This window comes from Balaenoptera borealis (genome assembly GCF_965194805.1).
Source record: "Balaenoptera borealis genome assembly, chromosome: 7".
Classification (NCBI taxonomy): domain Eukaryota; kingdom Metazoa; phylum Chordata; class Mammalia; order Artiodactyla; family Balaenopteridae; genus Balaenoptera; species Balaenoptera borealis.
The window spans coordinates 109,599,577-109,626,953 of record NC_138864.1 but is presented as its reverse complement, the minus strand read 5'-3'; the positions used below and the strand labels follow the sequence as shown (position 1 = coordinate 109,626,953).

Below are 27,377 nucleotides of genomic sequence, written 5' to 3'. Positions count from 1 at the left end.
TGCTGGTGAAGGTATGACAAGGTCAGGCTGCCTGCCCTTCTTCGCCGTGTTCTAAAAGAAGCAGAGAGCCTGAAGTGGGACACAGTGAGGCACCTGTGGCCTGCTGAGTTCATCCACAAACCTTCCACTCCTCCCATTCCTCCTTTCCCCAGCCGATTGTCTGTACATGTCTCTGCCATGGTGTTGTCGCACATGCGTTAACATTTCTAGTTATATGTTCCACACGTTCGAGTCCTCGTCTGTGTGTCTGCTCAACAGGAAGTGTGTAGATGTGGAGACCTCGCCCCTCTCACTCCCCAGCAAGGCTGTCTGGAGCCCATGCTCATGGGTGCTGGCCCAGTGCTTTCCCAAGGGATGGTGATGATGGACCATCTAAACTACCAAGGTGGTGCCTGGAGGGGTTGGAGGAGGGGCAGAGAGACCACGGCGTATAGTGTAAAGAGACTCCAGGGATCTGTGACTTTTTGCATGGTCCTGCAACCTACTTAGATGACTGTTGACAGGTTACCTAGTTTCTCTGGAGCTGAGTTTTTCATGTAATAAAGGAGGGATTTATAACAGATGATCGATCCATCTGTGAGGATTCTTCTAGCTCCAGAGTTCTCTGACTCAGTACCTCCACCCATTGCCCTGGTGCTCGCTCTAATTTTTCTCCGTCTTCATTTTCAGCTCTTAACCATTGATGACAACTTCTGTGGCCTGGATATGAACGCCCCCCTGGGTGTGTCTGAGATGGTGCGTGGCATCCCCGTCTTCACGGAGGACAAGGACCGCATGACTTCTGTCATCGCATACGTCTACAAGAATCATTCTCTGGCCTTCGTGGGCACCAAAAGTGGCAAGCTGAAGAAGGTAGGACAAGGTGTAGTCATTTTGGTTCTTTCGCCCTCAGGATGGATGTTCTCTTGCATTCTTTTACTACCTTGGACCTGGTTGGCAATGATGCAGGTTTGAGCTAAGGAGCTGTGTTGCTGTTGAGGTCGTCAGTGATACTCTTGTCCTTTCTCTGCCTTCACACGTAGGGTTGTTGTGGGACTCACAGTGGGTGAGTGTGTGGATCTATCTCTTCCGTTGGGCTGGGGTGCTCCTGAGAGGTGCATCTCCAGGTTGCTAGGCCATTCTAAATACGGTGTATTCTGTCCAACTTGGGCTTATGCTTTATGAGGCCTGGGTGGTTGCGGAGGATGGACATGGGCAAGGGATATGCCTGTTCCTCCCGCTTCAGCCCTTCTGGCTGGTGCATCCATGTGGACTCCATTCAGGGAAACCGACGGAGGAAAGTGTAGTACCTGCTGGAGCTGCTGTTACGGCTAAGAACCAAGTCGTGGAACGGGGAAACCCTGCATGTTTTGGGGGCACAGAACTGCCCTAGGGGGAGTCGGACCGTGTGATCTGGGGACGTGAGTTTTCCTCCTCGTTCTCCAGAAGCTTGCTGGCTTCAGGGGCAGTGGGTGGCCTTGGCCCATCCGCCGTGTTGGGGGCCCCTATCTATCCAGAACTATTTTCTCGCCCACCTCTGCTTGGGTTCTCATCTCAGTGAGTTGGTGCTGGCCCCGTAGGGTGCCCTCCTTGCTTGGATTAAAAGCCTTTCTAAGACTCTAGGCAGTAGGTCCTGTTTTCTGTTGGCTGATAATCATATTTGAGTCTTTTCCCTGGGAAATATTGATGACTCCATGTGTGGAGATCCTGCTTATTTTAATTAGGCTTCCCTTGGAATTAACTGGACATTGTGTGATTCAGATGGATAAAGCGGCACTGCCTGATCTGAGACGGAATTTTGAATTTCTCTTTGCTGTATTTGTGGGTGTTAGCTTGATGGTCAAGGGGAGATGCTCTCTGCAAATCTAGAGACTGTGCCTGTTCTCCCATCCTACTGTGTGACAGCCCATTTCAGCAGTTGTTTTTTTCTTTAGAGTGTACGTCTCTGTGGAACAGGCAGTGGTGCTGGAGGGGGAGAGGTGGGGAGCAGAGCGTGTGGGGGCTGGGGATGTGTGTGGAGCAGTTGCATGCGTAGCAGCTGGAAGAAGAAACATATGTTGGGGAAGCGCCATGGCACGCTGCAAGGGGGACGCAGGCAACGCTCCACACATCTGGGGTTGCCCACCTCGTCGTACTGCGCTGCCTCCTGTGTCAAGTTAACAAATAATTTGACCGTCGTCCGTATAGCTTTAAGAATTACATTTTATGGTCGGCCTTCTGTGAAGAATATATTAAACACAATTGAATGTTCTCTTGCTGCCTTGACCTTCTCGTTTAGATTATTACTCACATGTTGAACGGGGTTCACGGACACCCAGGGAAGATGCTGGGAGGTGTAGGTGCATTGTATTTGATCGCTGTAGCCTTCCCGGCTCTTCTCCTAGCGTACCTTGTCACTCAGCACTTTCAGATGCTGCCAGGAAGTGCTGGTCCACATCAGCGCCTTTCTCCCTCCCTCAGTCTGTGGCTTCCAGCTTTCAGTGAGCTAGGAAATCAGATAACCAAGCTTGCTGAAATTGTGTCTGATAAACCTCAGTATAAATCGAGGAGGGAAGTCCACGAGCTGTAGAGCAGGGACCGCGGGGATGTTTCCGTTAGTTGCTCAGATGACTTCATTCTTCACTAGGAGTCAAGGAATTTGATTTGCTGGCAAGGCAAAGTCTAAATACCAAAAGCATTCCCATATACAGTTCACACAGTGAAATGTCTTGACCTGCTTTGCTTGCTCTGATGGGTGAATAAGTACTGTTGAGGGTAAATAAGTAAGCAAGGAAATTTGGGGTGCTTTAGCTCTTGTCTCCACTGAGCCCAATCTCAGTGCCAGGGAGAGGTGACTTCCTGCAATGTGCTGAAAGATGCCCACCCCCTAAACTTCCTACCAGGTGCCAGAGGATCCTTCACTTTCTGGCCAGACCAAGTAGACCCTGTAGAAGGATTTTTTTTTTTTTTTTTCTGCTATTGTCTGAGCTGGTTGGTATATGGTGTCAGTGAAATAAACTTTGAAAATTCAGCGCACATAACAGAACAGAAAGTTGTTTTCTCTTGGCGGCGGGGGGAAGGTGTTTCTTGGCCGTGGCTGCATCGTAAACCCAAGACGGTCGACTTGCAAATGTGTGCTCTTGGTCAGAGGCTGGACAGAGGCTCATGGGGGCTGGCTCCCTCTCTCCTGTGGAAGCCGGCCTCCTGATGGGAGGTGAGGGTGCAGCCCATCTCCATGAGTGTGGGCTGAGGACACCTCCGGGAGCTTGGGCAGGCCAAGCGCACACAGACATCCCTCATGGGGCAGGCTGTGGGCAAAGCCTTGCCTTGGAGTGTCCCCAGAGGTCAGCCAGGCCAGCAATGACAGGCAACACCTGACTGGGAGCCTTGGGACTTTATAAACCGTGGGCTGGCCTTTCTCATCTTTTACTTTGGGGGGGGGGTGGGGGGGTGGGGGGGTGGCAGGGCTTATATAAGAACAGTTCTGTTTCAGCCACCTGGGACATTACATTTAATTTCCAAAACTATAGTGGGACTGGTGAAGCATAAACATTTGAGAGGTAAGACCAGAGGGTCACGTGGTGGGGAATGAGCCAGGGGCCCTCCCGGGGAAAGCCAGGCCATCAGGGCAGCCAAACTTTCTGCTCCACGAGCTCAGAGCGGGAGCCTTTTTAATAGTTTAGCTGAAGCTCAGCTACCCTCCTGCAGACTCAGCACAGCTGGCCCAGGGGGACAGTCTGAGTTGGTAGAGGAAAGCCGGGCCGCCGAGTCTGTTGTTTGAAATAATAAAAAGCGAAACTGGCCAGTTTATTTATTTTTTCTAAACAATAGAATTTCCCAGCACCCTTGCTCGCTAAGCACCACTCCCCTTTCCTTGTAATAACTCTGCCTTGCTTTTCCCAGAGGTTATCAGGACCCCATTCACCTTTTGGGCAGAGGCCCAGCCATGAAAAGCTCTGGGACTGCAGGAGGACTTAGCAGGAAGTTTTGTGAGCTACTGAAACCAGGGGGCGAGAATAATGGAAATCACACTGTCGCCGTAATTACAGAGCTGGTTTCTCTGAGCCCTGTAATAATCTCCCGTGTGTATCAAGGGCCTCGCAGAGTTCTCTGCAATATGACAAGGGACTCAAGGTGGGAAGGCTGGGTGGGAGGGGGTTGGGAGGTTTGCTAAGAGTAAAGGAGTTTGCTGTGAGTTTCAGGGGTCCAGGAGCTAGACTGTAGCTATCCATGGGCTGCCCTCAAAATTACTGCCTTTTCATTGTGTTTGGAAGGTGTGGGTCCCCATCATTCGCGACCTTGTCTCTGATGACCATAATTTCACTCCTTTAGTGCACACATCACATGAGGCAGGGGGAAAGGAGGTGAGGAAAGTACCAATTTGGACGTCTTATTTTTTCTGATGTGTGTGTGCTACAGCTGGCATTGGCATCCTTTTCCGTGGGCTGTTAAGAAATGTGGCACATAAATGCTCCAGTCATCAGGAGGTGCCTGGGAAGTTAGGAATAAGTCACAGACTATTGCAGTTTCAACTATAGGGAAGACTCTTAAGGCAAACACCATCCTGATTTGCTTTAAGATGTCCGTATAAATCTGGAAAACTTTGAACCAGCTTGGGGTAACGAGGTCAGTGTTGCCTCAGAAGGACAAGATCTCTTTGCTTGAATATTCCAGCCAGAAGTCCACCCTGCTTTCTCTGTCTCTGTTACATTTTTACCACTAAATGATCATATTTTATGGCTGCTGTTCAACTGTGAATTACTGCCTGCCATTAGTGGGAGAGTAATGTTCATTGTGAACCAAAACATCATAAACTTCTCCTTGAGGTGTGCTTGCTCCTTTCATTTTGTGATTGCATCTTTCTTGGGTGTTTTGTTAGGCTGAACTGCTCACGCGAAGGGGCAGAACACTTGGTGGATGTTGGTTAAGCAGAACCCTGGCGGGCCCTGCTACTGGCTTGTAGTAGGATGTGTGTGTGTGGGCATGTGAGCACGCACATGGGCAAACCATCCCATACCAGCCCCTCTGGATAGGAATTGGGTGTGTGTCAGCATGGAGGGTCAATAGCAGTAGATAACACAAAGTCATTCTTCTTGGGAATTGTCATGCAGATTAATTCAGTCTTCCCAATTTTTTTTTCTTGAGCCTCTTTGAATTTTTTTTACATTTTATTTTATTTTATTGAAATATAGTGGATTTACAATGTTGTGTTAGCTTCAGGTGTACAGCAAAGTGATTCAGTTATACGTATCTATCTATCTATCTTTTCTTTTTTTCAGATTCTTTTCCCTTACAGATTATTACAAAACATTGAGTATAGTTCCCTGTGCTATGCCAATAAGTAGGTCCTTATTGGTTATCTATTTTATATATAGAAGTATGTATATGCTAATCTCAAACTCCTAATTTATTCCTCCCCCGCCTTTCCCCCTTTGGTAATAATAATAAGTTGTCTATGTCTGTGGTTCTATTTCTGTTTTGTATATAAGTTCATTTGTATCCTATTTTTTAAAGATTCCACACATAAGTGATACATATGATATTTGTCTTTCTCTGAGCCTATTTGAAATTGATTTGCTCATGTTCCATAGGCCCTGACCATGGGTCCAGAAAGGCAACCAGCCAGAGGTGGAGGGCGACCCACCTGAAGCTGTGTCGTTCTGAACATAAGTTCTCAGGAATGGGTGCTGTATGTGTTTCTGTAATGCTTGAGTCACAGAGCAATACCAGATCAGAGATGTACGGCCCCTGCCCTGCAACTTCCTCAGTGTATCTGAGAATTCTCCTTAATATTCACCTGGAAATTTAAATCAACTTTAACTAAAAAGAGATTCATGCCATGGGAGGCTCTCCAGATGGCTGCAGACATCACAAAATCCAATAGAGATACAGCTGGAACTCCAGCTTGCCCAGGGCCCTGCCATCAGAGCAGAGGCTCAGTGTACCTGGTGTAGGGTTTGGTCAGTTTGCTCTGACATGTTAGGAGTTTCTCAAACCAGAGCTTCTGGCCAGTTTGCATGTGTTTAGATACCCAAGCAGAAGAGAAATATGGAAGAATCAATGCTGGACAATTTCCATTATGGGAGAAGTCCATCAAAGCTTCTTTTTCTTTTCTTTTTTTTTTCTGGTTATTTTCATCGTGTTATGTTTTTGCATTTCCCACCCCTGGTTTTGCAAGTAGTAAGCCTGTATAGATCTTAACCTGTGCGTTAAGTGAGGGGGAGGCTGAGGAGGGTGTCGTAGACAGAAGAGCACAGCAGATGTTCCAGGGGGGCCCCCTCCTTCCTCTGACTTCACATCTGAGCAGGGACAGAGAGACAGCTGTTGGGTCCTCAGTCCTTCAAGCCTGGGGATCCTGGGCCTGGCCTTCAGACCAGCTTTGCCTTGTGCCCACCCGTCCACTTCTCACAGTCCTCCTCCCACCTCGTTTCAATCTCCTCTGCTAGGTCGTAGGCCTTTTTGTCCACGTTGTACCCAGGAGATATGGAAACCAGCTAAGCTTGGCAGTATCCTCTTGGGTATATCTTATATTCTTGAACAATATCAAGCCCTCACTCAATCATCCTTTTTGTGTAAATGTGTCCTCACTGGCACTATTTTCTTATCCTTTCCTACTTTTCACTACTTGGCCCTGAGGCTCACCCACTGTCCCTGCAGGTCCCTGGTAGGGATCTCAAGTGGTCACCAGTGCTGACCTGAGTGGGGTTGGGGTGGTGTCCTCCCAATTTCACATCTGCTGCAGCCCCTCCCAAGGCAGTTCGATGCCAAAAGCTGGGGCTTAGACTCATTCTCCTCCTGGTGTCCTCTTGAGACACACTTTGAGATCCCCAGAAAATACTACCCTGGGAACATTTGTCGTTCTATTTTCCAAATGATCATTGCTAGTGCACATGATTTAAGGAGATGGTTTTAGGTGAGCTTTGCCAGTTCAAGATTAATTGATACGTGTGTGCCATTTTTTTTTTGAATCATATGTGCGTGTGTGTGTATATATACATTTGTGTAGAATGATCCTGATCATAAATTAAAACGCAGACATGAAAATTGAAGAAAGTGCTGCAGAAACACCCCAAATCATAGAGCGCACTCAGTCAGCTGATGCTCAAATGCCAGACGCGCTGGAGGAATTCATCCAGTGACACATGCAATTGAAGTAAAATATTGTGCTTTACAAGAACGTATCATTAAAATGAAAACTAGCAGCATATCAGGAGTCTGGCCATGTAACCAAGACAACAAATATGGGAAAGGATAAAAGACATGATGTACCAGAGGAAGAGGGAGGAAGCAGAAGGCAAGAGGAGGAGGTGGGCCCCCAGCTGTAAATGGTCCCCTCACTGTTGGGCTCATAGCTGATAGACTCTGGATGGGAAGAGAATAGAATCCAGATGGTGATACCAGTGGCGGCTCTCAGCAAGGACAGGACCACGGATGGGGGAGGCAGTGGTGGCCAGATTGGCTCAGAGCCCACCAGCTGAAGCTCTGATTGGGGGTCTGCTTATAGCTCCTACTTGTTCTCAAATGACTTCCTGTGAATGTGGCCACTGGGCTTACTTCCTGGTGGTGTCCTGGTGCTCTTTCCAGAGGCTTTGGTTTCTCATAGAGGCGTTCACAGTGACTTCTAAAAGAGCTCCGCAAGTCTCCCACGTTCACTCCATGCCTTCTATCCTGTCCCCAGGGGACACAGATGTATTGGTTATGGATTGATGTGTAACAAATGACTCTGAAACATAGAGGCTTAAAACAACACTTATCTCACAGGGTCTGTGGGGCAGGATTCCAGGCCCGGCATACCTAGGTCCTCTGGCTCAGGGTTGCGCACAAACTGTAGTCAAGGTGTTGGCTGGGGCAGCCACCGTCTCCAGGCTCAAGGACAGACTGGGAGAGGATCCTCTTCCAAGATCAAGCACCTTGACAGTACAAGGCCTCAGGTCCTCACTGGAGACATCAGTCCCTTGCCATGTGGGCGTCTCCGTGACGGCCGCTCACACCACGTGGCAGCTGAGAGAGAGAGAACCAACAAGAGACGGCGAGCATGATGACAGCCAGTCTTTTTGCTAATTTCAGAAGTGTCATCCTGTCACTTTTGCTGTCATCCTATTCATTAGAAGCTAGTCACATGGTCCAGCCCACACTCAGGGGAGGGGCGTCCACAAAGCAGGAATACCGGGAGGCAGGGGTCATTGAGGTCATCTTAGAGGCTGCCTGCCACACGAGGGCTTTGTTTCTGGGCCATCAAGGACACCGGAACCAATATTTTTAAAGGTCAAGTTGAGCTTTAGTGATATAGTAAGGGGCAGAGCCCTGCTCAGGAACCAAAGTGGCCCCAGCTCTAAATCCTGACTGCTGGCTCCCAGAGGTTTTGATTGACATAGTAGAGAACCCAGAGGATGAGCAGGAAGGGGCGAAGTGGCCTGCCACTCCCACAGGGCCAGAGGGTGCCGCACCGTTCTCAGCAGGAGGTCTGGGAGCACGTGGGGGCCGTCCTGGGGGCTCTGCTGATCTTATGGAAACAGTGGTGGTTTATGAGGGTGGATGAGAGAGACTTACGTTTCAAGTCGGGAACTGACGAGAGCTCTGTGTCCATGGAGAATCCATGCCTCCTGACTGATCTCTTTGAAGGATCACCTAGCTTTTAGGAAAGGGTCATTTTCCTGTGAATTAAGCTGGCAGGAAAGAGGATGAGAAGGGAACTACTGTGCTTCAAACACCTCGTAGGTACCAGGCACTGTTCTAGGTGCTTCCCTTGTGTTATGTACATTGATCGTCTCATGTCATCCTCAGTGTTTCCTTTTGGGGTAAAGACTGCAACCTCCATTTTACACAGGAGGAAAGAAATTAAGTAACTCGCCAGAGTGCGCACGATTTGATCTGAGGTCTGCCTTCATTGATACAGCCGTATCATGGGCTCCACCTGCGGCTGTGCTCTCGGGCTGTGGGTAAATCTCACCTCCACAACCGGGAGAGTTGCGCCTCCTACCCTGGGCCAGCGCACCCGTTGGCCAGAACCTTCCTACCTTCCTTTCCTTCCTTCTGCGCTGCCCTGGCTCAGGGCCCCAGTGGATGGTTGTAACGGAATTCCCCACTGCAAGGCGCTCCCCACTTTAATTTCCTGTAAATTGTGCCAGACTCATCTATCTAAAACAGCTCCAATTCTCTCACTCTCCTAGTTAAAAATATACATATATCTTCTCCTCCAAGCGTCTGTGGCTCCCATTGCCTGTCATCCGCCTGCACGTCAGAGGTCCAGCCACCCTGGGGACACAGGTCTTCCAGCTCAGCCCCTCAGCCCTGCACACTGCCTGGCCCCTCACGTTTTTGCTTTTTATTTATGTATTTTTAAATTTATTTATTTATTTATTTATGGCTGCGTTGGGTCTTCATTGCTGCGTGCAGGCTTTCTCTAGTTGCAGCGAGTAGGGGGCTACTCTTCGTTGCGGTGTGCGGGCTTCTCATAACGGTGGCTTCTCTTGTTGCAGAGCACGGGCTCTAGGCTCGCGGGCTTCAGTAGTTGTGGCTCGCGGGCTCTAGAGTGCAGGCTGTGTAGTTGTGGCGTGTGGGCTCAGTAGCTGTGGCTCATGGGCTCTAGAGCGCAGGCTCAGTAGCTGTGGCACATGGGCTTAGTTGCTCCGTGGCAAGTGGGATCTTCCCAGACCAGGGATCAAACCCGTGTCCTCTGCATTGGCAGGTGGATTCTTAACCACTGCGCCACCAGGGAAGTCCCGCCCCTCACATTTTGAGTCTCAAGGGTCCCGGCTAAATGGAAATACCAAGGAAGAGGCTCCCACCTGAGAGACTGTGGGGTTCCCACCTACACAGCAGCTCTCATGTCACCAACCTCCCTCCATGGACACCTTCCCTCTCGAGGGGCAATTATGCTGGAGCCCATCCCACAGCAGAGTGGGCAGTGGCCTTGGGGAAGGGCCCAAAGTTTTCCGGGAAACAAGCTGTGCTTTTCCACTTACCGCTGACCTGCCACCCAGGACTCATTTGGGGCGTTTGTCTTTGGGGTTCTCACTAGAATTCTCTCTCCGAACAGCCTGTGGGACTGTGTGTAGTGGTTCTTAATTACTCTTCCTGTTGCTGCTCAGCCAACATCCCTGTCTTTACTCATTTGCTAGACAGCTGCAAACTGAGTCATGTCCCATCACTGCTTGGCAAGTCCTCTGCAGCTGAGGACCTAATTATACCGTCTCCTTAGACCCCTGGTCATTTTAGCACCTACCTCCACCAGTCCCTCCAACCTTCTTTTTCCTTCTAAATGCCGGTCTCCTCCACCCGAGCCTCTTGGCTTTTCTCTGTCCTGGACCTGCTCACCCCACATTTACTCTCTCAGCTCTTAACCTTTGCTGCCTGTCGCTGTGCAGCATTGGACTCTTGACACAGGCAGGTCCACTCTCAGATGTTATCTTGACGAGTTACCCTGGATGCCTGTGGGGTAGTAAGTCACGAGGCAGCTCTGGCTCCATGATTTCTCTATAGATTTGGTGGCTTGAGGGACACTGTGATCAGATGGTTTACTCTGTTGACCTGCTTTGCCCTGTTGATGCCCATGTGAGTCTCATTAGGAAAAGTGGGCCAACGAGTGGGTCCATGAGCAGTGGGTGTTGGCTCAGGGGTCCTCCCCCCTCCACAGGCTCTCCCTTAGGGCCACTCTCTGGCATCCCCAGTGCCTCCCCTCATCCTAGTTTTTCCGCTGGGACCTCCTTTGAGTCCCCTTCCAGAAGGTTCCTCCCCCTTCTCCCCCAAGGCTCCAGAGGTCTTGGAAGCAAGCAGGGTGGAAGGGATGACATACAGGAAGAGGCTCCCCCATTCCACTCTCGCCAGGGAGATGGACTGTCTTTCTGCTTAACCACTCACTTCTCCCACCAGATTGAGAGAGTGCCGGGGCTGGGGGAGCTGAACTTGAGAGTACCCTCAATGAATGGTTGGACTTGAGAGACCAGGACGATGCTGAAGCCACCTTATGACCCTCTCTCATCACTGCATCCACGAGTTACACCAAATCCTGCTGCTTTCCAGGTCTTCCCAGCGGGAATCTCAGTTGCCAAGTGTGGTTTCAGGCAGGATTATACCTAAGATCACATGGGTATCTTACAGGTTTTGTGGTTTCTGATAACATTGAAGGTGGTTAGATACATTTGGTTCATTCTTAAAGATCTGTGAGTGGATAAATTCTTTAACTTGGTCCTTCTGCTAACTTGCCAGCATTCCCCGCAGTGTTCATTCAGCTCCTTCCCTTTCGTCCTACCTTCCCCAAAAGAGCACAGCATTTATCCATGCTTTTCTACCAGATACAGGATCCCTTTACAGATATTTTTCATGATGGGTGCACAGGCTTTTTGAGAAGTTGTATGTACTTATAACCATATTTTAAATGCTTTAGATGAGCATGCATAGAATGTCTTATTTAATCTTTATGATTAAAGCTCTTCTGGGTCTTCCCCCAGACATACCAGGCTTGGGAGAGGAAGTTAAGATTTTTTTTTTTTTTTTTTTTAAAGGAAGTTAAGATTTTAAACCTCATTCACAGAACCCATCTTTCTTAGATCCCATGAGGTTTAATCAGGCAAGATCAGCTGAGGCCCCGTATGGACCTGAACTTGCACGCTGTTGGCCTCAAGTGCCGCTGTGGCAGCTGGGGTGCTAGACTCCTCCATGAGCTGGGCAGGGTCGAGGCCACCTTGATGCAGGTAGACTGACTGCTTCATTGCCTCAACTAGGTTGTGAGCTTCTTAACCCGATGGAAAGGTCACGGGCTTAAGAGATACGAGTTCATCAAAGGAACCAATAAATCCTTTTCTAAACTGAAGAATCCTTTGCTAAAATTAATAGCCTCCGAATGTATCTATTTTACCAACTTGAGTTTTTATTCAGTCACATTTTGATTACCCAGAAATCATAGGCAATAGAAGGTTTCAAAATCTGAGAATTCTTCCTGAGAGGAATTTGTTCATTTCCTTCGCATAAAAAATACATTTATTAACACACCTGGATCTTTCCCCCAGCGTGTCTAAGCCTTTCCCAGTTAGAGATAGGTGCCCAGCACAGTGCTTTCCTGAAGGTAACAAATGCTAAGTAAAAAATGTATTTGAAGATTGACTCTTGGGTCTTAGGGTCTTATAGTACCTGTGTGTGTGTGTGTGTAGGTGTAGGTGTATCAGCTAGCTTAGGCTAAGTTATACTGCAGTAACAAATGACCCCCAAATTTAAGTGGCTACAACAACAGCATGAGCTCGTTTCCAGCTCATGTCCATGTCCACTCTGGTTTGGCAGCAGCTATGCTCTATGTCATTTATTTGGGACGGAAGCTGAAGACATGCCAATCTCCTTCCTGGCAGAAGGAAAAGAGAGATGGCTGTTAATGCTGTTGCTTGGAAGTGGCACATGTCATTGTCCCTCACATTTTATTGGCTAAGCCAAAGGGAATGGTGTGGAGAGTGTATCCTCGCCACAGGAAGAGGCCTGGTGCATATATGTGTGGGGAGGTGGGAGGGAGGGGCAGAGAATATTTTGTCAATAATACAGTTTACTCTAAGGATTCTTATTGTGAGCATCGCACTGAATCAAGACATATCGACTTGGCCCATCCCTAATGTGTTAGGTGTTTCTTGAGTTAATGAGCACATGGTATCTTCTTACTTAATATTGGAGAAGAGGTATGAAAAATACAGGATATGGCTGATTTTATGTCATCAAGCCCAGACATAGTGTTGGAGATTTTTTAAAAAATGAAATCCTCTATCAGCTTGTTTTCCTGTGATTTGCTTTTTCTTCTGAAACTGAAATTAGAATTGTTCAGTTCGTTCCATTAGTCAGGCTCCGGATGTTTGTATTTCCCTGCGTCCAGTTTTCCTACAGAGTGAGGGTACTTTTCTACTTAAATACAAAGATTAGATTGTGTTCAGCAGATGTCTCTTGGGATAATTAAATTATCCAAATTTATTAAATCATTTCTCTTAACTACAATTAAATGGAGCCTTCCAAATGAATTTTCCCCATTTCTTCCAAATTAACTTAACCCCCCAAAATTCTCCTACTTCCCCTCTGAATTCTGCTTTTCTGACTGTGAATTCCAAAAAATTCACTCTGGACCTAGGCAGGACCTCTGGCCCTTGAAATTCATTCTCCAGGCAAGAAACCCAATCTGGGAATTCTGGTTCCAGAGCTGACTGCTGACTCAGGACCAGCTCACAGACCTCCTTGTCAGGGTTCCCCGCCACCTGCTCCTCTCTGGAAAAGGCAGAAGTGCAGAGCTGGAATCCTGAATGGAGGAAGCCGTCCTGCAGATTGGTTTGAAAAACATTGATTTTTAGCCCTCAAACTCATTCTGTAGATTGCCAATTTTTTGGCTGACATGTCTTAAACTTACATCATATTGATGATGTCTGAGGAGTCATTGAGCATCCATAACTGGGTAAAATGATACGTATTTTCCTGGCTGAGCTAGTTGCGGCGATTGGAAGGGCCTTGGCAATCACAGAAAGCTTGTAAGGAGTTGCCCTGCTGCAGATATGCTAGGAGGAGCCCTCTGATCCTTTCCAAGCTCTTCACCTTCTGTTTTCAGGTGGGTAGGAGATACACCCACGTATGCATGACTGTGAGCCCTCTCCCACACGTACATACACATTCGTGTCATAAACATGCACATGCACCCAATCCCATGCATACTGTGTGCACCCATGCATGCTGATGTGTGCACACACACTTAGGAACCAGACCCTTCTCTTTAAAAAAAATTTTTTTTATTGAATTGTAGTTGATTTACAGTGTTGTGCTAATTTCTGCTGTACAGCAAAGTGACTCAGTTATACACATATATACGTTCTTTTGCTTATATTTTTTTCCATTATGGTCTATCCCAGGAGATTGGCTACAGTTCCCTGTGCTACACAGTAGGACCTTATTGTTTATCGATTCTAAATGTAATACTTTGCATCGACTAACCACAAACTCCCAGTCCATCCCTCTGCCTAACCACCCCCCCCAGCCCACCCACCTGGCAACTGCAAGTCTCTATGTCTGTGAGTCTGTTTTTGTTTTGTAGGTACTTTCCTTTGTGCCATAGTTTAGATTCCAGACCCTTCTCTTTGCACTCAAGCCCGGGGCTGGTCCTCCCTGTGATCTGCCCTCTTGGACTGAGCCCCACCCACCTCCCTCTCGTTCTCTCTGGGAAATTAGCAGCACGACATCTAATCAGTTTACCTCTGACTCGCCCACTTTGGCTCCGAGATGATGACAGAGTGCAGCTATTTAGCTGTCAAATGCTGTGACTATCGCCCAGATGGACAGCGCCTCAAATATCAGAGCGGTTTCATTCTCCCCCGTGTGTGTGTGGTTGGGGGATGGGTGGGTAATGAGTCTCCCAGTTGCTTTTTGAAGTGCTTCATGCATCTGCCTTTAATTTTAATGCCTCTTGCCAGCTTCCCGGCAGCCAGCCTAAGTGTGATTCCCGTAATTAGCTTAGTGATAATTTAATCTCTCTGCTTTAAATCTGATTGTTTTTGAGGGACTTGGGTCTGGGGACAGGGGAAAGGGGAACTTTGCTCCTTGTTTGACCTTTGTTTTTGTCTGGACTCTTTCTCTGACCGGGGCAGGATCAGCGGGAAATAGTTGGGTTGGGTGAGGGGACACAGGGAGAGAGAGGCTCATGGCATCATGGGTAGATTCTAGAAAGGAAGCTAAAACAAAACTCTCCATTCCCTTTCTCATAAGGGGTCCCCTTTCTTTGTCCTCATTTCTCCCCAGAATATGAAGGCATGTGAGTGAGGGTGCACACATGCTTTAAGATGCTTTGGTGAGGAGTAGCTTGAAAATGAAAAAATGATAAACTCCCTCCGTGCTCATGGCAACCATTCTCTTAAGCCAGAGGAAGGCAAGAAGCGGCAAAAGGCGCCATTGGATGCCACCCTGCTGCTTCCCATGTTCTCTCCTAGGCATCCCCACAGGCTCCGTGCCCAAGCATCTGCCCAGGTCTGTATCAGGGTCTGTCCATGCCTCTTAACTGCTAAAACCAGACCGGCATGTCACATGAAGAGTTGGAACCGACAGCTGGGAAATCTCGACTTTGTTGCTGGCTGCACTCCTGGTTTTGGACAAATTGTTTGCCTACACATATTTCACCTTTTGAGCAACTAGCATATTAGTGTATGCACCCTCCATCTCTCGTATGAATGAGCTGAGGATAATAGTACTTCACATCTGGAGAGCATTCCTTGATTCAGTAGGACGAAAAAACGAGTAAAAAAAGAAGATGGTGAGGATCAAATGATTTTCTGTGCTTAGTAAGCTTCTAAGGAGAGTCTTCAAATGCCATGGACGTCACTCATGTGAACCCAGGCAGAGTAGCAGAGCAGAGGGTACAAGGTCTCCAGGGGAAACCTCGGAGGCTCCAAATAGATGCACTAACCAGTCCTTGTGGGATTTAATTGTGTGTGTGTGTGTGTGGTGTGTGTGTGCACGTATACGTTCAAGATCTCTTTGGAAGAACTCCAGGAAACCACCCTTGGCTCCTGCCTGGGCTGCTACTACACTGAAGTGCTGTAACGGGGTGCCCAATGTGGGTGAGGGAAGGGGGCACAGGGCATGCTCAGTTCTGAAAAGCTTGGGATTCCTCCTACCACCTCCTGCAGCCTGGAAACAAGGTCTTTGATTTATGAGCTAACTTTTAATTAAAAGAACAGCAGGAAAAAAAATCTCATTTTTCCTCTACAGGATAAATGGTTCACAGTCTGAACTAATTTTGTTTCTTCTCCGAACGCCCCAGTGCTGTAGGGGCGTGTGCCTATGTGTGTGTGTGCATACGTGTGTGTGATGGGATGCTGGCGCGGTGCTCTGGGTCAGACCCTCTCTAAGGATTCTTTGCTCCTGCGGCGGACCCAGCCTCTACCCTCTGGGTCTTGCTGTGTAGCCCCAATGCCGGCTTCTTGCCCTGTATCACAGTTTCTCTTTGCAGCTTTTTCTGACGTCTTTACTTGAAGAGATGCTGTCAGTTCCATTTTAAATTGCTTGTAGAACTTTCCTTCCTTCAGCCACAATGATGTCTATGCGGTCTTTTGGCGGAAGGAATTTTATTTTGGTGGTCACCCCAAATTCTCAGTACGTTTTGATTTATTTCTCTGACAGACCCTCGTTACATCCCATTGGCACTTCCCAATATGGAATTTATCAGACTCACAGCCCTTCTTCTCTGGGAGTTGATGGTCTCTAAAATGACTAAATCCGACATGGAACTCACCCCTGGTGGGTTTGGATATAAACCTGGCCTTTCTTATCTGACAACTTTTATTTTCTATCACTATCCATCACCTTTAGCAGTGTGAGAGGGACCACTGTCTTCTGTGTGTCGTACCTTCTAGAAGTACCAATGTTTATTTGATATTTAGAAATGTATTTCTTTCTATTTGCGAGGTATCCAGACCATTCTCTTAGAATTTTCATACCTCCCTTCATCAGGAAGGTCCGTGGAGCCCTGTTTCATACCTTCCTTCATCAGGAAGGTCCGTGGAGCCCTTCTGTGGCTGCAGAAGCAGGAGCCAGGGGTCCTCATCCCAGACAAAGGGCCTGCCCACCGCTGCCCTCCTGGGACTTTTGGGGCAGCGTTGGAGAGGAGCCACTGTGGCTTCTTTGCTCTCGAGGGAGAATCTGCCCATGAAACACACTGAAAAACCTCAGGAGAACTGACCAGCGGAAGTCCCCGGCTAAGATAAGCCAGGAAACCAACTGCGGGACCACAAAGAGGGAGAAATTGGGGTTTGCACTCAGTGACAAATTCTCATGCTTCTGCTGCTGACTCACTTCGAGGGACAAGGGACAGTCATCCCTGCACCCCCTGCCCCACCTGGCCCTTTGCAGGGCTTTGGTCTTATTCGCAGCGAACAACAGAGGGGATGAGCGCCAGCCCTCCCCCACCTTGTGCCTCTGCTGCATTTATAAATCCCCCGTCACAGCATGTCCTGGTATGAGCACGAGTGGAGGTTTGCGGGGATGTGAGCCACCAGCTCACAGTCAGGACATCTGTTACTGCTCGCTGCTCGTCACAAAGCGTGCTGGTATTTGTGGCCTCACCTTAAAGCGCCAGCTCACAGCACCTGGGCTGTCCGGGCTGCAGTAGAGGAGGGTGGCAGTGCCCCAGGCCTCACCCAGCCTGCCCTCTGCTCCCACGCCCTGGCATCATCTGCACCTGCTCCTCTTGGGTGAGCCGAGCGAGGGACCCTTGTGCCCTCCACCTACGTTATGGGACCAGCAGTGACGTCCACTTTCCAACTTGTCAAAGTGATGTTTCCCAGAGCACTTGGAGACCCTGGGGCTGTTTTGCAAGATGAGATCATTGATGCTAAATGTGTCTTTGCTGACAGCCCAGAACCCAGTTCTAGGGCCCCTGGCAGGCTTGGGAGGTAGTCGGCTGCGGGCGAGTCCCACATGTGCCCCGGCTCCTGCCACCACCTCTGTCTGGTGAGAGGTGCTTCCTTCTCCTCTGACAGTTCTCACCTCTGCTTTCTGGATTCCCTGTTCTAAAGATTTGCTTTTGTGCGCCTGAGCTGAAAGAGCCTGCATAAAAACCAGCTTAGAGAGTGTGCCCAGACTCAGGAGAGACGGCATGCCGCTTCCTTGTTTGTCCTCGCGTGTGGACAGTTTTCTTGCATCGCAGGCCCTGATGGTTGATGTTTTTCAAGTCCACCTCTGGGGACGTGAGCTGAATTGGGTACCAGAGCGTCCTCACACTCCCGCACGTCTGTGATCTATCGTTCTGACAAATGAGCTTGGAACTCGAAGGGTCCCAGGGACTATTGTTTAGAAACAAGGCTTGGGAGTCCCGTTAAGGAAGCAGGCCCATCTGACATTGGAGGAGAGGACAGACTACTGCTCTGCTGGCGAGGGGTCTGGGCCAGAGCTCCACAGAAGTAACAGGAGGCACACGAGCTTCCCTGCTGGGAGGACTAAGTCAGCAGCACCTTCAGAGGAATCAAGCCCTGGGGGAGTGGAGGGAGGGAGCAGCAGATACGTCACCAGGTATTAGAAGCAGCACAAACTTATTGTCTTACAATTCTGTAGGTCAGAAGTCCCACACTCACTGGGCTAAAATCATGGTGCCAGCAGGGCTTTGCTCCTTTCTGGAAGTTCTAGGGGAGAATCAGTTCCCTCACCTTTTCCAGCTTCCAGGGGCTGCCCACATTCCTTGGCTCACGGCCCCCTTCCTCCATGTTCAAAGCCAGCAATGTGGCATCTCTCTGACCTTTCCTCTAGCGCATCTCCTGCTGACCACAGCTGGCAAAGGGTCTCTACTCTTAAGGATCCGTGTGATTGGATTGGGCCTGTGTGGATACTCCCGGATAATCTCCCCAGGTCCTTAACTTCATGAGACCTGCCAAATCCCCTTTTCCATGAGAAGTAACATAATCTCTAATTCTGGAGATTAAGATGTGGACGTCTTTGGAGGGGCTATGGTTCTGTCTACCACAGTAGAGATAGCTCTAACACATCTGCAAGATTGTTGGGGAAGAAGTGTGAGGTTGAAAAGTTAGGGAAGCATACTGGGACCAGATAGGACCAATGGGAGGCCCACATCCAAAGAGAAGATGGGGCAAGTATTTAAAAAGATTGAAAATCCCATCAGACTTTGCCATGGTTCCCAGGCAGAGTACTTCAACTCCTCCCATCCCAGCCAGATGGGGTGAGGACAGTCCTCCATGTTTCTGAGCCTGGGAAGCTCCACTGGTCAAGACAGCTTTGGGCTTTCCCTCTTGGACATTGGAACGAGAGGGGCCCTCTGTGAACTTATCAGTTTCAGTGACTTTATTTGGGGTCTCATTATGTGTAGGTTTGCTTTCCCTTGGTTTCAGAAGAGCTTTTGAAAAAAAAAAAAAAGGAAGCTTTTGGAAAGCTCATCTGTGTCTTAACTTTACAAGGTAAAGAAGGCTTTGTTTCCTGCAGCATGTGCAGCAGCTACCAAAGCCCAGTGGGAAGATGTGGAACGAAACCTGTCAGCACGTAGGGCCAGTTGTAACAGCTGCAAACAGTGTCCCCGCCCCCAAAAGGGAGTCACCATCGACCTTGATTATTTACCGGTTGGGAAACCGTGATTGGCCAGGCTCATGTTTGTGTGTCTGTTTTTGTGTCCTTCCTGTAATTTCCCAGCACCACTGCCAGCTTCTACTAAGGTTTATTGTTGAACGAGATATGATTTTAGGCATTATGAGATGATCAAACAAGAGAAGAAAAGGGCCTTTATGTTCTTGGTGATTTTAGGTGGGCAGAGCAAGTTAGAGTGGGCTAATGGATTCGTTAGAACAGATTGAAGTTCGTCTTCAATCTCGTGTGTACAAAATAGAACTAACTTCCAGCCACTGGGTGAATCGTCGGTGAAAGCTGGTTCTGCTTCGAAGGTGGAAACCACTGCTTCATCAGTCAGGGTTGGGGAGGGAAGAGAGAGGCTGGAAGACGAGAAAAAAGTGAGCAGTTACTGTGTGCTGTGTCCTTTGCTACCCATACCTTACAGTGAACGTCTAGGGCTCTCACAGTCAACCCTGCATGGTAAGGATTTTTGCTGCAATTTTACCCATGAAGAAACTCGTATTCAGAAAGGTAGGGTGCTTGTTGGCACATAGACTCCCAAACCCATGCCCTTATGATACATTGTTATCTCCGCCTTTATGGATATAAATGACTTTTTTTGTTCCTTTTGCCTGTGTGCGTTTTAGACCTCAATTTGGCTTCCCCGTCAAATATCCATCTCTGTGTCGGGGTGAGGCAGGGGCATGTGGGGAGTTTGAGGCTCCAGAAATGAAACACTTGGTACTAACATTTTTGGGTAGCTCTCCATGCTGGAAGCTTCTAGGCCTTCCAGGGCATGTGTTCTGAGCCTCAGAGAGAGTGGGCCTTTTCTCTCACTGCCTGTAGAAGTCCCTGGACTCTCACCACAGGCTTCTCTATTGCAGGATTGATCTCAACTGGGCTTGTGAAAATGAACAGCTGATGTGTTATATAATTCCTTTTCTCTTCATATGTGTGTGTAACAGTACGTACATAAATATAGTGTGTGTGTGTGTGTGTGTGTGTGTGTGTGTGTGTGTGTGTGTGTGTGTGTTCGGGGTGTGTTCCTGGAAAAGCTGAAGAGGACCTGTTTGCCATTTTTGATGACTTATTCTAAGGCTTGGCTCTGCCTTACTTCTCATCATTCTGCTTCTCCTGGTCCTGCAGGAAGAGGGAGAGAAGTAATAGGACAGCAGGCGTAGAAAGGGACCCTAGAACGTTGTGTGGGCCTGTGACTGCCACTCCTGCTTTCTCAGCACGAGGCCAAGACTTCCCTGTCTGACCTCCGCTCTTTGGGTTCCTGAGATGAGGATTTTTTTCCCTTCGCAGTTCACTGGGATTGAGTGTGCCAACTAATAACACCGTTAGGAAAGATGATTTGTGTAGAGTATGTGGGGTGTATGTATAAACATTCATTTACAAAATGATTAATGGGGACGGTTTCTAAATAGAGTCTTGTTAATGTGAATTATAAGTTTTCAACAATACCCTGTGTATGTGTGTGTGTTTCAGTCATTTAAAGCCTTACAGTTTGATGCTCTGCGGTGACCTAAATGGGAAGGAAATCCAGAAGAGAGGGGATATATGTATACGTATAGCTGATTCACTTTGCTGTACAGTAGAAACTAACACAACATTGTGAAGCAACTATACTCCAATAAAATTTAAAATAAATAAATAAAGCCTTAGAGTTTGAAAGTAAAAATTTTCCTAACTCCGTCGTAATTACTTCGAACTTATCTAAGCCCGGTTGATACCAGACTACAGAGTTTTGTGCCAGTTCTTACAGAGAATTTAGAAGGAGGGGCTCTTCCAACTCAGTCACACCAGGATTGATTGGGGAGCAAAGAAAAGGTATACCCAGGGAAGCAGCCAAAGACCCAGTTGGAGGCTGGGTGTATATGAGCATGTGAGAGCCATATGTAATTACCTCTGATGGCGTTAGAGGGGACAGGTGTTTCATTAAGTTTGAGAGATTTGGAACATTTTAACTCTACCACGGTGAGATGCTGGCATTCCAAAGTGAGCTAGCAAGGATCCCACTGCCAAGAAGCTGTATTTCTCAGCAGCTCTGTCATCCAGGGATGGCATATTTTACCACTTGGACACCACTGTCCTAGATGATGAGCTTATTTAAAGTATCAGAAAGACTCGGAAACAATATACTCCCACACCACTTATGAATGCTCTTGTGGGCCATCACGAGAATAGACTGAAAGTCTGGTCCCTGGTTCACCGCTTTGACATTTTGTGATCTTGGGCAGTAACCTTGGCCTCCGTGTGTGTTCATTTCCCCACTGTCTTTTGAAAGCCAGAAAACGAGCTAGTGAAGCAGACCTTTGAGGAAGCCCTCTATGAGAGCAGCCTGGGAGTGGACCAGTTTTCCGAGCCCAGGATTGGTGGGCCAAGTTGGCCGAAGCAGGGTAGTAATGAGGCCAAGGTCTCTCGCATGCCCCCCTACAGGGGGACAGCAAGCAACTCTGGCTGGTGGCCTCAGGCAGAACCCTGAGCTCTTGCCTAATGGGTCACCTTGACCACAAAAGCGTGTGACTGATGCAGCTCTGGAAGAATAATGCAAGCCCCATGCCCTCCCCATTGTAGGCGGTGAGCCTCACACCTCTTTTGGCCCAAGACCAGCCACTCCGCAAAGCTAGGGGAATGGCTCCAGGGAGGGGGGCTGGGAGCGCCTTCTCTTGTTTGGTTACATATGAATCAGGAGACAAGTGAGCAGGCAGGAGAATCAGGGCCTGTGGGACCCCAACCCCTTCCCCACCAGGAACTTCCCCACCAGGAACTTCTCGGGCTGTCTTGCAGCTTTCCCATGTGTGAAGCAAGTGGTAGGTGGTATTACCTGATGGGGCTCTTTAGGGAGTTGCTAATGGCTACGATGGCCAGCTCAGGGGGGCGGGGGTGACAGTGCAAGTTTCTCGAAGAGGCTACAACATACTCCAGACAAGTGACATCCCCGCCCTCCCCGGAAGTCTCCTGCTCAGAAGACTGAGAATTTGTGAGCGGATGACTGCATCCAGGGCCACACTCATTTAGGCCTCTTGAGAACTGGCTTGGCAGTTTGACTTTATGAAAAGAGTACAGAAAATGTTTATAGAACTACTGAAGGAGGGAAATGGAGGGGTCGGGGAAAGGAAAAGATGGAAGAGATGGAAATGGGGTGAATGCCCCACAGGAGGGACTTGCACCTAGAGAAGATTGCTGTTTGGGTGCTGTTCACATCCTGCTGCCACGCTGGGAGCCTGAGTTACGCACCCCATGCTCCTCAGTTAGTGGGGCTGAACCCAGCACAGGGGGGGATTTATTGTCTGGCCAGCATTTAGTGCGTGCTTGCTAAGCGTGGACGTTGCTCTGGTAATGCGCATCTGTTCATTAATTCAATCCTCAGGACCGCCCTACAGAGCAGACATGCTTGTTATTGCCAAGGACATGAGGAAACTGAGGCCCAGAGAGGTTCAGTGGCTAACCCAAGACTACGTGATTAAAGCCGTGGAGGCAGGATCCCAGTGCAGCCTCCTCAGAGCCCATGCTTGTGCCCATCACGCTCTGTTGGTCTCAGGCTGAGCACACCGTGGTCATCCATGATGCCTGCAGCCTCCCAGAAATATCAGACGGTACCCTCTGCTTCGTATTTGTCCCTCAGACTGAAACAGGCCCTCTCTCTTGCATCCTCCTTGCCCTGAGATCTTTGGTAGCCAAGCAGTGAAGGATGACTTCTCCCTGCCTATCTGGTTGATGGCTTCAATATTTCCATGTCCGAGGGAGAGAGGCGGGGCCAAGTGGCTTCCACTGGCTGACCTCCTGATGTTCCCCAAGTTGAGACCCAGCCCCCGGCCATGGGGGCACCCGGGACGGTGGCCTGTCATTGCTCATGTGCTTTCTACTCCCTTTGAAAGGGATGCTCTCTGGCTCTAAGCTGGCATCTCTGCTTCCCGAGCCTCCTCCTCTTTTTCCAAAAATGTGCATTTCTGAGGAAGCAGATGGGCTTACGAGTGCTCTTCCAGCCCCTCTCTCCTCCAGCTCCACAGGGAGTTTTCTCCTCCTGGTCTTTCTGCTTTCTTTCCTTCCCCCAAACCTTCTGCCCATGTCCCTTTCAAGTCTGTGAGAGCACTTTGCTCATTTGGGCTCACTGGCCTGAGCTGACACCCCTGGTGGCCATGGTCCTGGTACCACAGCACAGGAGAGAGGAAGAAGGGCTTTTTCTGTGAAGGAGACAATTCCTCGTCCTCAGGCTCAGTAGCCACAGGTCCAGGGAAATTCTGGATGGTGTTACTGTTGGACTACATTTTCTCACTTAGAAAACATTGTCATTATTTGGGTGGGGGAAGAGGCCCTTAGGTGACTTTGCTCCAGTCCAAGGACCAAGATCCTCTTTCCTAGACTTCTTACAAGGCTTTAGAGCAAAGGTTTTGAAGCATTTTAGAGAACTTTTTCTTTGAATAAAACCTCATAAGGAAGTCAAACATAAAATATAAAAGTCAGGTCAGGTTGAAGCTGGCAGGGGAGGTGAGGGGAAGAGGGACGTGATTTCAGAGCTTGCCTCTTTGTCTTCCCACTGGCCCCCAAGACTCCTAGGGCACCTCGTGCATTGCAGGCAGCCCTACGGAGTACAACAGGGAGCCCCCATCCTACACAGTTGCCTTGTGGGTGGTCTAGACTGAATGATGAAATTGTCCTGGTGTCTGGGCTGTGTCCTGTGTCCCCTGGGTGGACCTCCAGAGAATGGGGGAGGCATGTGTGCGAGGGGATGAAAAGAGGGAGGGGAACTTCCATTGATTCACTGTCACACCCTCACAGTAGATGGTACCTGGGCTCCCTGGGGCTGCATCAGGCTCGGAGTGATGGTTCTTACAGGGAAGCCAGCCCTCGAGAAATGTCTTGAGTGTGATTGGGCACCCTCTCTCTCAGCTGCATACCTCAGGGTTACGAGGACAATGGCTGTTGACCAGGCCGCCTTTGTCTTGAGGATGAGATGCTTCCATCTGAGAAACATCCTTGAAGGCAGGTGCTGGCCCGCATGCCAGGTCAGGAATGGTGTCTACTGAGCTTGTACGACAGAGTATCTGAGCTACTAGTGTCCTTTTAACCCTGTTGAGAGCGGTGGGGCTAACTCGGGGCAATTTTCATTTTGGTAATCAGTAAGAGTTGTGTTGGCAAGTGTCACCTGCATCACTACCACCACCAGATACTTAGGGACATCCTCTAAAATTTGTGTCCCGTGTTATAATTTGCAAAGCCCTTTCATATGTTACCACATTTAAGTGGTGCACACACACCTGTTAGCGGCAGGGTGGGGACTCAACCATCACATCTCCGATTCCGAGTCCAGTGCCATTTTCGCTTTTCCACAGGTGCCTTCAGTGGGCACACCTGGCGGCTCAGGTCAGAAGAGGAGCAAGGTGCAGAAAGGCGAGATGAATTAAGGAATTCTAGCAGGTTCTCTGCAGTCCCCTCCAACATCTCCCTTCCTATTCCTGCCTGCCTCCCCCTCCTTCCTAGGTGAGAAGGAGCTGGGCTCTTCCCAAGCACCTCCCCATTGTTATTTTCCGCATCTCACGCCACGTGTATTGCTATTTTTATCCTGTACTAGAAACTATGGCGAGTGGGGGAGAAATGTTAATTGGTATTATTACAGCAAACTGTGTCCTAGTAACATCGCAATTCAGAGGTAAGCTCTCCCCTCCCCTTCCCTGCCTTTTCGGCAAAGATAGGGGATTTTACTCATTTGGCTGACAGCCAGCATGGTTTCTGTAGCTGCTGCTGAGCCTGTGTGGGGACGGATTCAGGACTCTGGCATCTATCTGCCAGGCTGCCGGGCCTCCGCGGCGTGGTTAGTTTATGCGGGAAGGACTCGAGGGTGGGTGGAGTTGTGATGAATTTGGTTCTGTTTTGTCCCCCGAAACTAGACTGGAGGGGTAGTCTGTCTGCTCAGGAAACTCTCATGGGGTGCGGCTTGCAGGGTCTGGGGGCAAGAATCTGGGACATTTGTATTTGCGGTCCAGCCGAATGTAAGAGGTAGCCACTCTCACAGTTGCGCCCTCCTAAGCCAGAGCGAAGAAGGAACCGATTAGAAAAGAAGAGCAATGAAGTCAGACAAGTTTTGCTCAACTTCCAGAAGAAAGGAAAGAAAGAGGATTCAAAAAACAGGCTGTCCACTGGCTGCCAGGGTTCAAACCCTGACAGCTTTCCTTCCCAGCCGTATGACCTCAAGCGAGTCTCTCCTCCTTTCTGGCCTCAGTTTCCTCATCTGTAAAAGGCGGGGCGGGGGACGGCTAGTGAAGTGTGCCCCGCTGGGCTGCTGTGAGGATTAAAGCACACGGCACAAAACACATAGTAAGGACTCTGAAAAGTGAGGCTTTCATGGTGAATTTTTTCTCAGGTGCCCTGAGACTCCTGAGGGCTAAGAGTGCAGGAAGCAGCGGGAGATGGAAAACCCGGATTCCAGCCTGGTGGTGTCCGCTGATTGCTCAAACCCACCCACGTGGATAATATCTTCCAACTCCTCTTGGTCCCCCCTTCTCTATGGCGGGAAGAATAATCAGTTTGATTTCATGGTACCCTAAAACTTATTTTTTATAGTCCTCAATGCTTTTTAAAAATTATTATAGCAGTCTATATCGTTTGTGGGAAATGTAGAAAAAGAATAAACAAGAAAATGAAAAATCACCTGAAATCTTACCACCTTCAGCAAATGACTGCTGACACAAGAGTGGATTCTTGTGTGTTTTTTCTGTAAACATGTACCTTAAATATGCACATAGTTGAGATAACATAACATATATAATATATACACATTTTTATATCGTGCTTTTCCCCCACTTTTCATTGTGAAGATATCCCCAGGTGATTAAATATCCTTTGAACGTGATTTTTAATGACAGCCTAATATCTTGTAATGCAGTCCTTGCTCTTCTGTTCTGTATCTTTAGGCTTTCTGGCTTCCTTTTTAATGCATTTATTTCCTGTTTCCTTTTTATCTGTTAATTTTTGCTCTGTGGATTGGATTTTCTCCGCCTTCCTTCCCTCTGGTGATTTGGAAAATATTCACCCTATTTGAACTTAATAGTGATTACCCTTAGGCTTTTGAAAGCATATTTAAAGCCCATAAGTATCAAAGTTAAGAATTAAACAGTATGGTTTTATGTCCTTCCCCTCCCCCAACTTTCCAGTTTTCACTAATATGACCTAGGTTTTGAGACTCATACTAATATTTTTACATTATGATCATTTCAGTATTCATTCATCCCTTTCAAACATTGTTTTTGGCATTTCCACTATTGTATCATTGAACTTACACTAAGTATTTAGATAACTTGAACAGCTATTCATTGCTCAAGGATCTGTCACCCTGCAAATTCCCCACCTATGGGTTCTTTTTTTTTTTTTTTTTTTTAATGGTTGGTCGCATTATTTATTTATTTATTTATTTTTTTATTTTTGGCTGTGTTGGGTCTTCGTTTCTGTGCGAGGGCATTCTCTAGTTGCGGCAAGTGGGGGCCACTCTTCATTGCGGTGCGCGGGCCTCTCACTGTCGCGGCCTCTCTTGTTGCGGAGCACAGACTCCAGACGCGCAGGCTCAGTAATTGTGGCTCACGGGCCTAGTTGCCCCGTGGCATGTGGGATCTTCCCACACCAGGGCTCGAACCCGTGTCCCCTGCATTAGCAGGCAGATTCTCAACCACTGCGCCACCAGGGAAGCCCCCACCTATGGGTTCTTAATTTTGATAGGTCTTTCGGTAGATCAGCATTCACCTTTAAGACATTCTTTTTTTTTTTTTTTTTCATGAAGGGAATACTGGTAATGTAATTTTTAAGCCCTTGAATGTCTGAGAGTGTCATTCTGTTGACCTTACGTGTAAATGGCAACTTGGTTGAGTATTTTTCTTTGCTCAAAGTTGTTGAAATTACTTCATTGTCTCTGAGCAATGAACACAGGAGAGAAGCCCAAGGCCAATTGGATTTTGATTCCTTTGTAGGTTTTTTCCTTTTACTTGTCTAAAGGTTTATAGAATGTTCTCTAGATACCAAAGAAGTGTTTCAGGATGTGTATACATGTTGATCTAATTTCTTTTGCTTTATATTTCAATATACTCTTTCAATCTGCAGCCTCAAATTTTCAACTCAGGAAAGTTGATAATGATAATTGTACGCATATGTATGTTAGGTCTCCTGGTTTTGTTGTCCAGGTCTCATTTTTTTCCCCCTTACTATCATCCAAGTTCTGGGAAAGCTTTTCAAGTGTATCTCTACTTCTTTAACTTGATTGTTTGCAGTATGCTTTCTGCTGCTTTCAGTGAGGTTTTAACTTGGGCCCTTCATCTAAACTTGCCTGACCTGAGCTCTTCCCTTCTAGACCAGAAGTGAAGGACAAAGTACAG

At 48.2% G+C, this 27,377-nt stretch overlaps 1 protein-coding gene across 6 annotated transcripts in view; it reads left to right on the top strand.

Moving 5' to 3' along the window:
* The window catches only part of PLXNA4 (plexin A4), a 608,610-nt gene that overhangs the window by 241,665 nt on the left and 339,568 nt on the right, over window positions 1-27,377 (top strand). For all 6 annotated transcript variants that reach the window (XM_082399137.1, XM_082399134.1, XM_082399139.1 and 3 more), the window contains one exon: window positions 670-852. In XM_082399137.1, coding sequence (XP_082255263.1) covers window positions 670-852 — 183 coding nt within the window. The remainder of the gene's footprint in view (window positions 1-669; window positions 853-27,377) is intronic.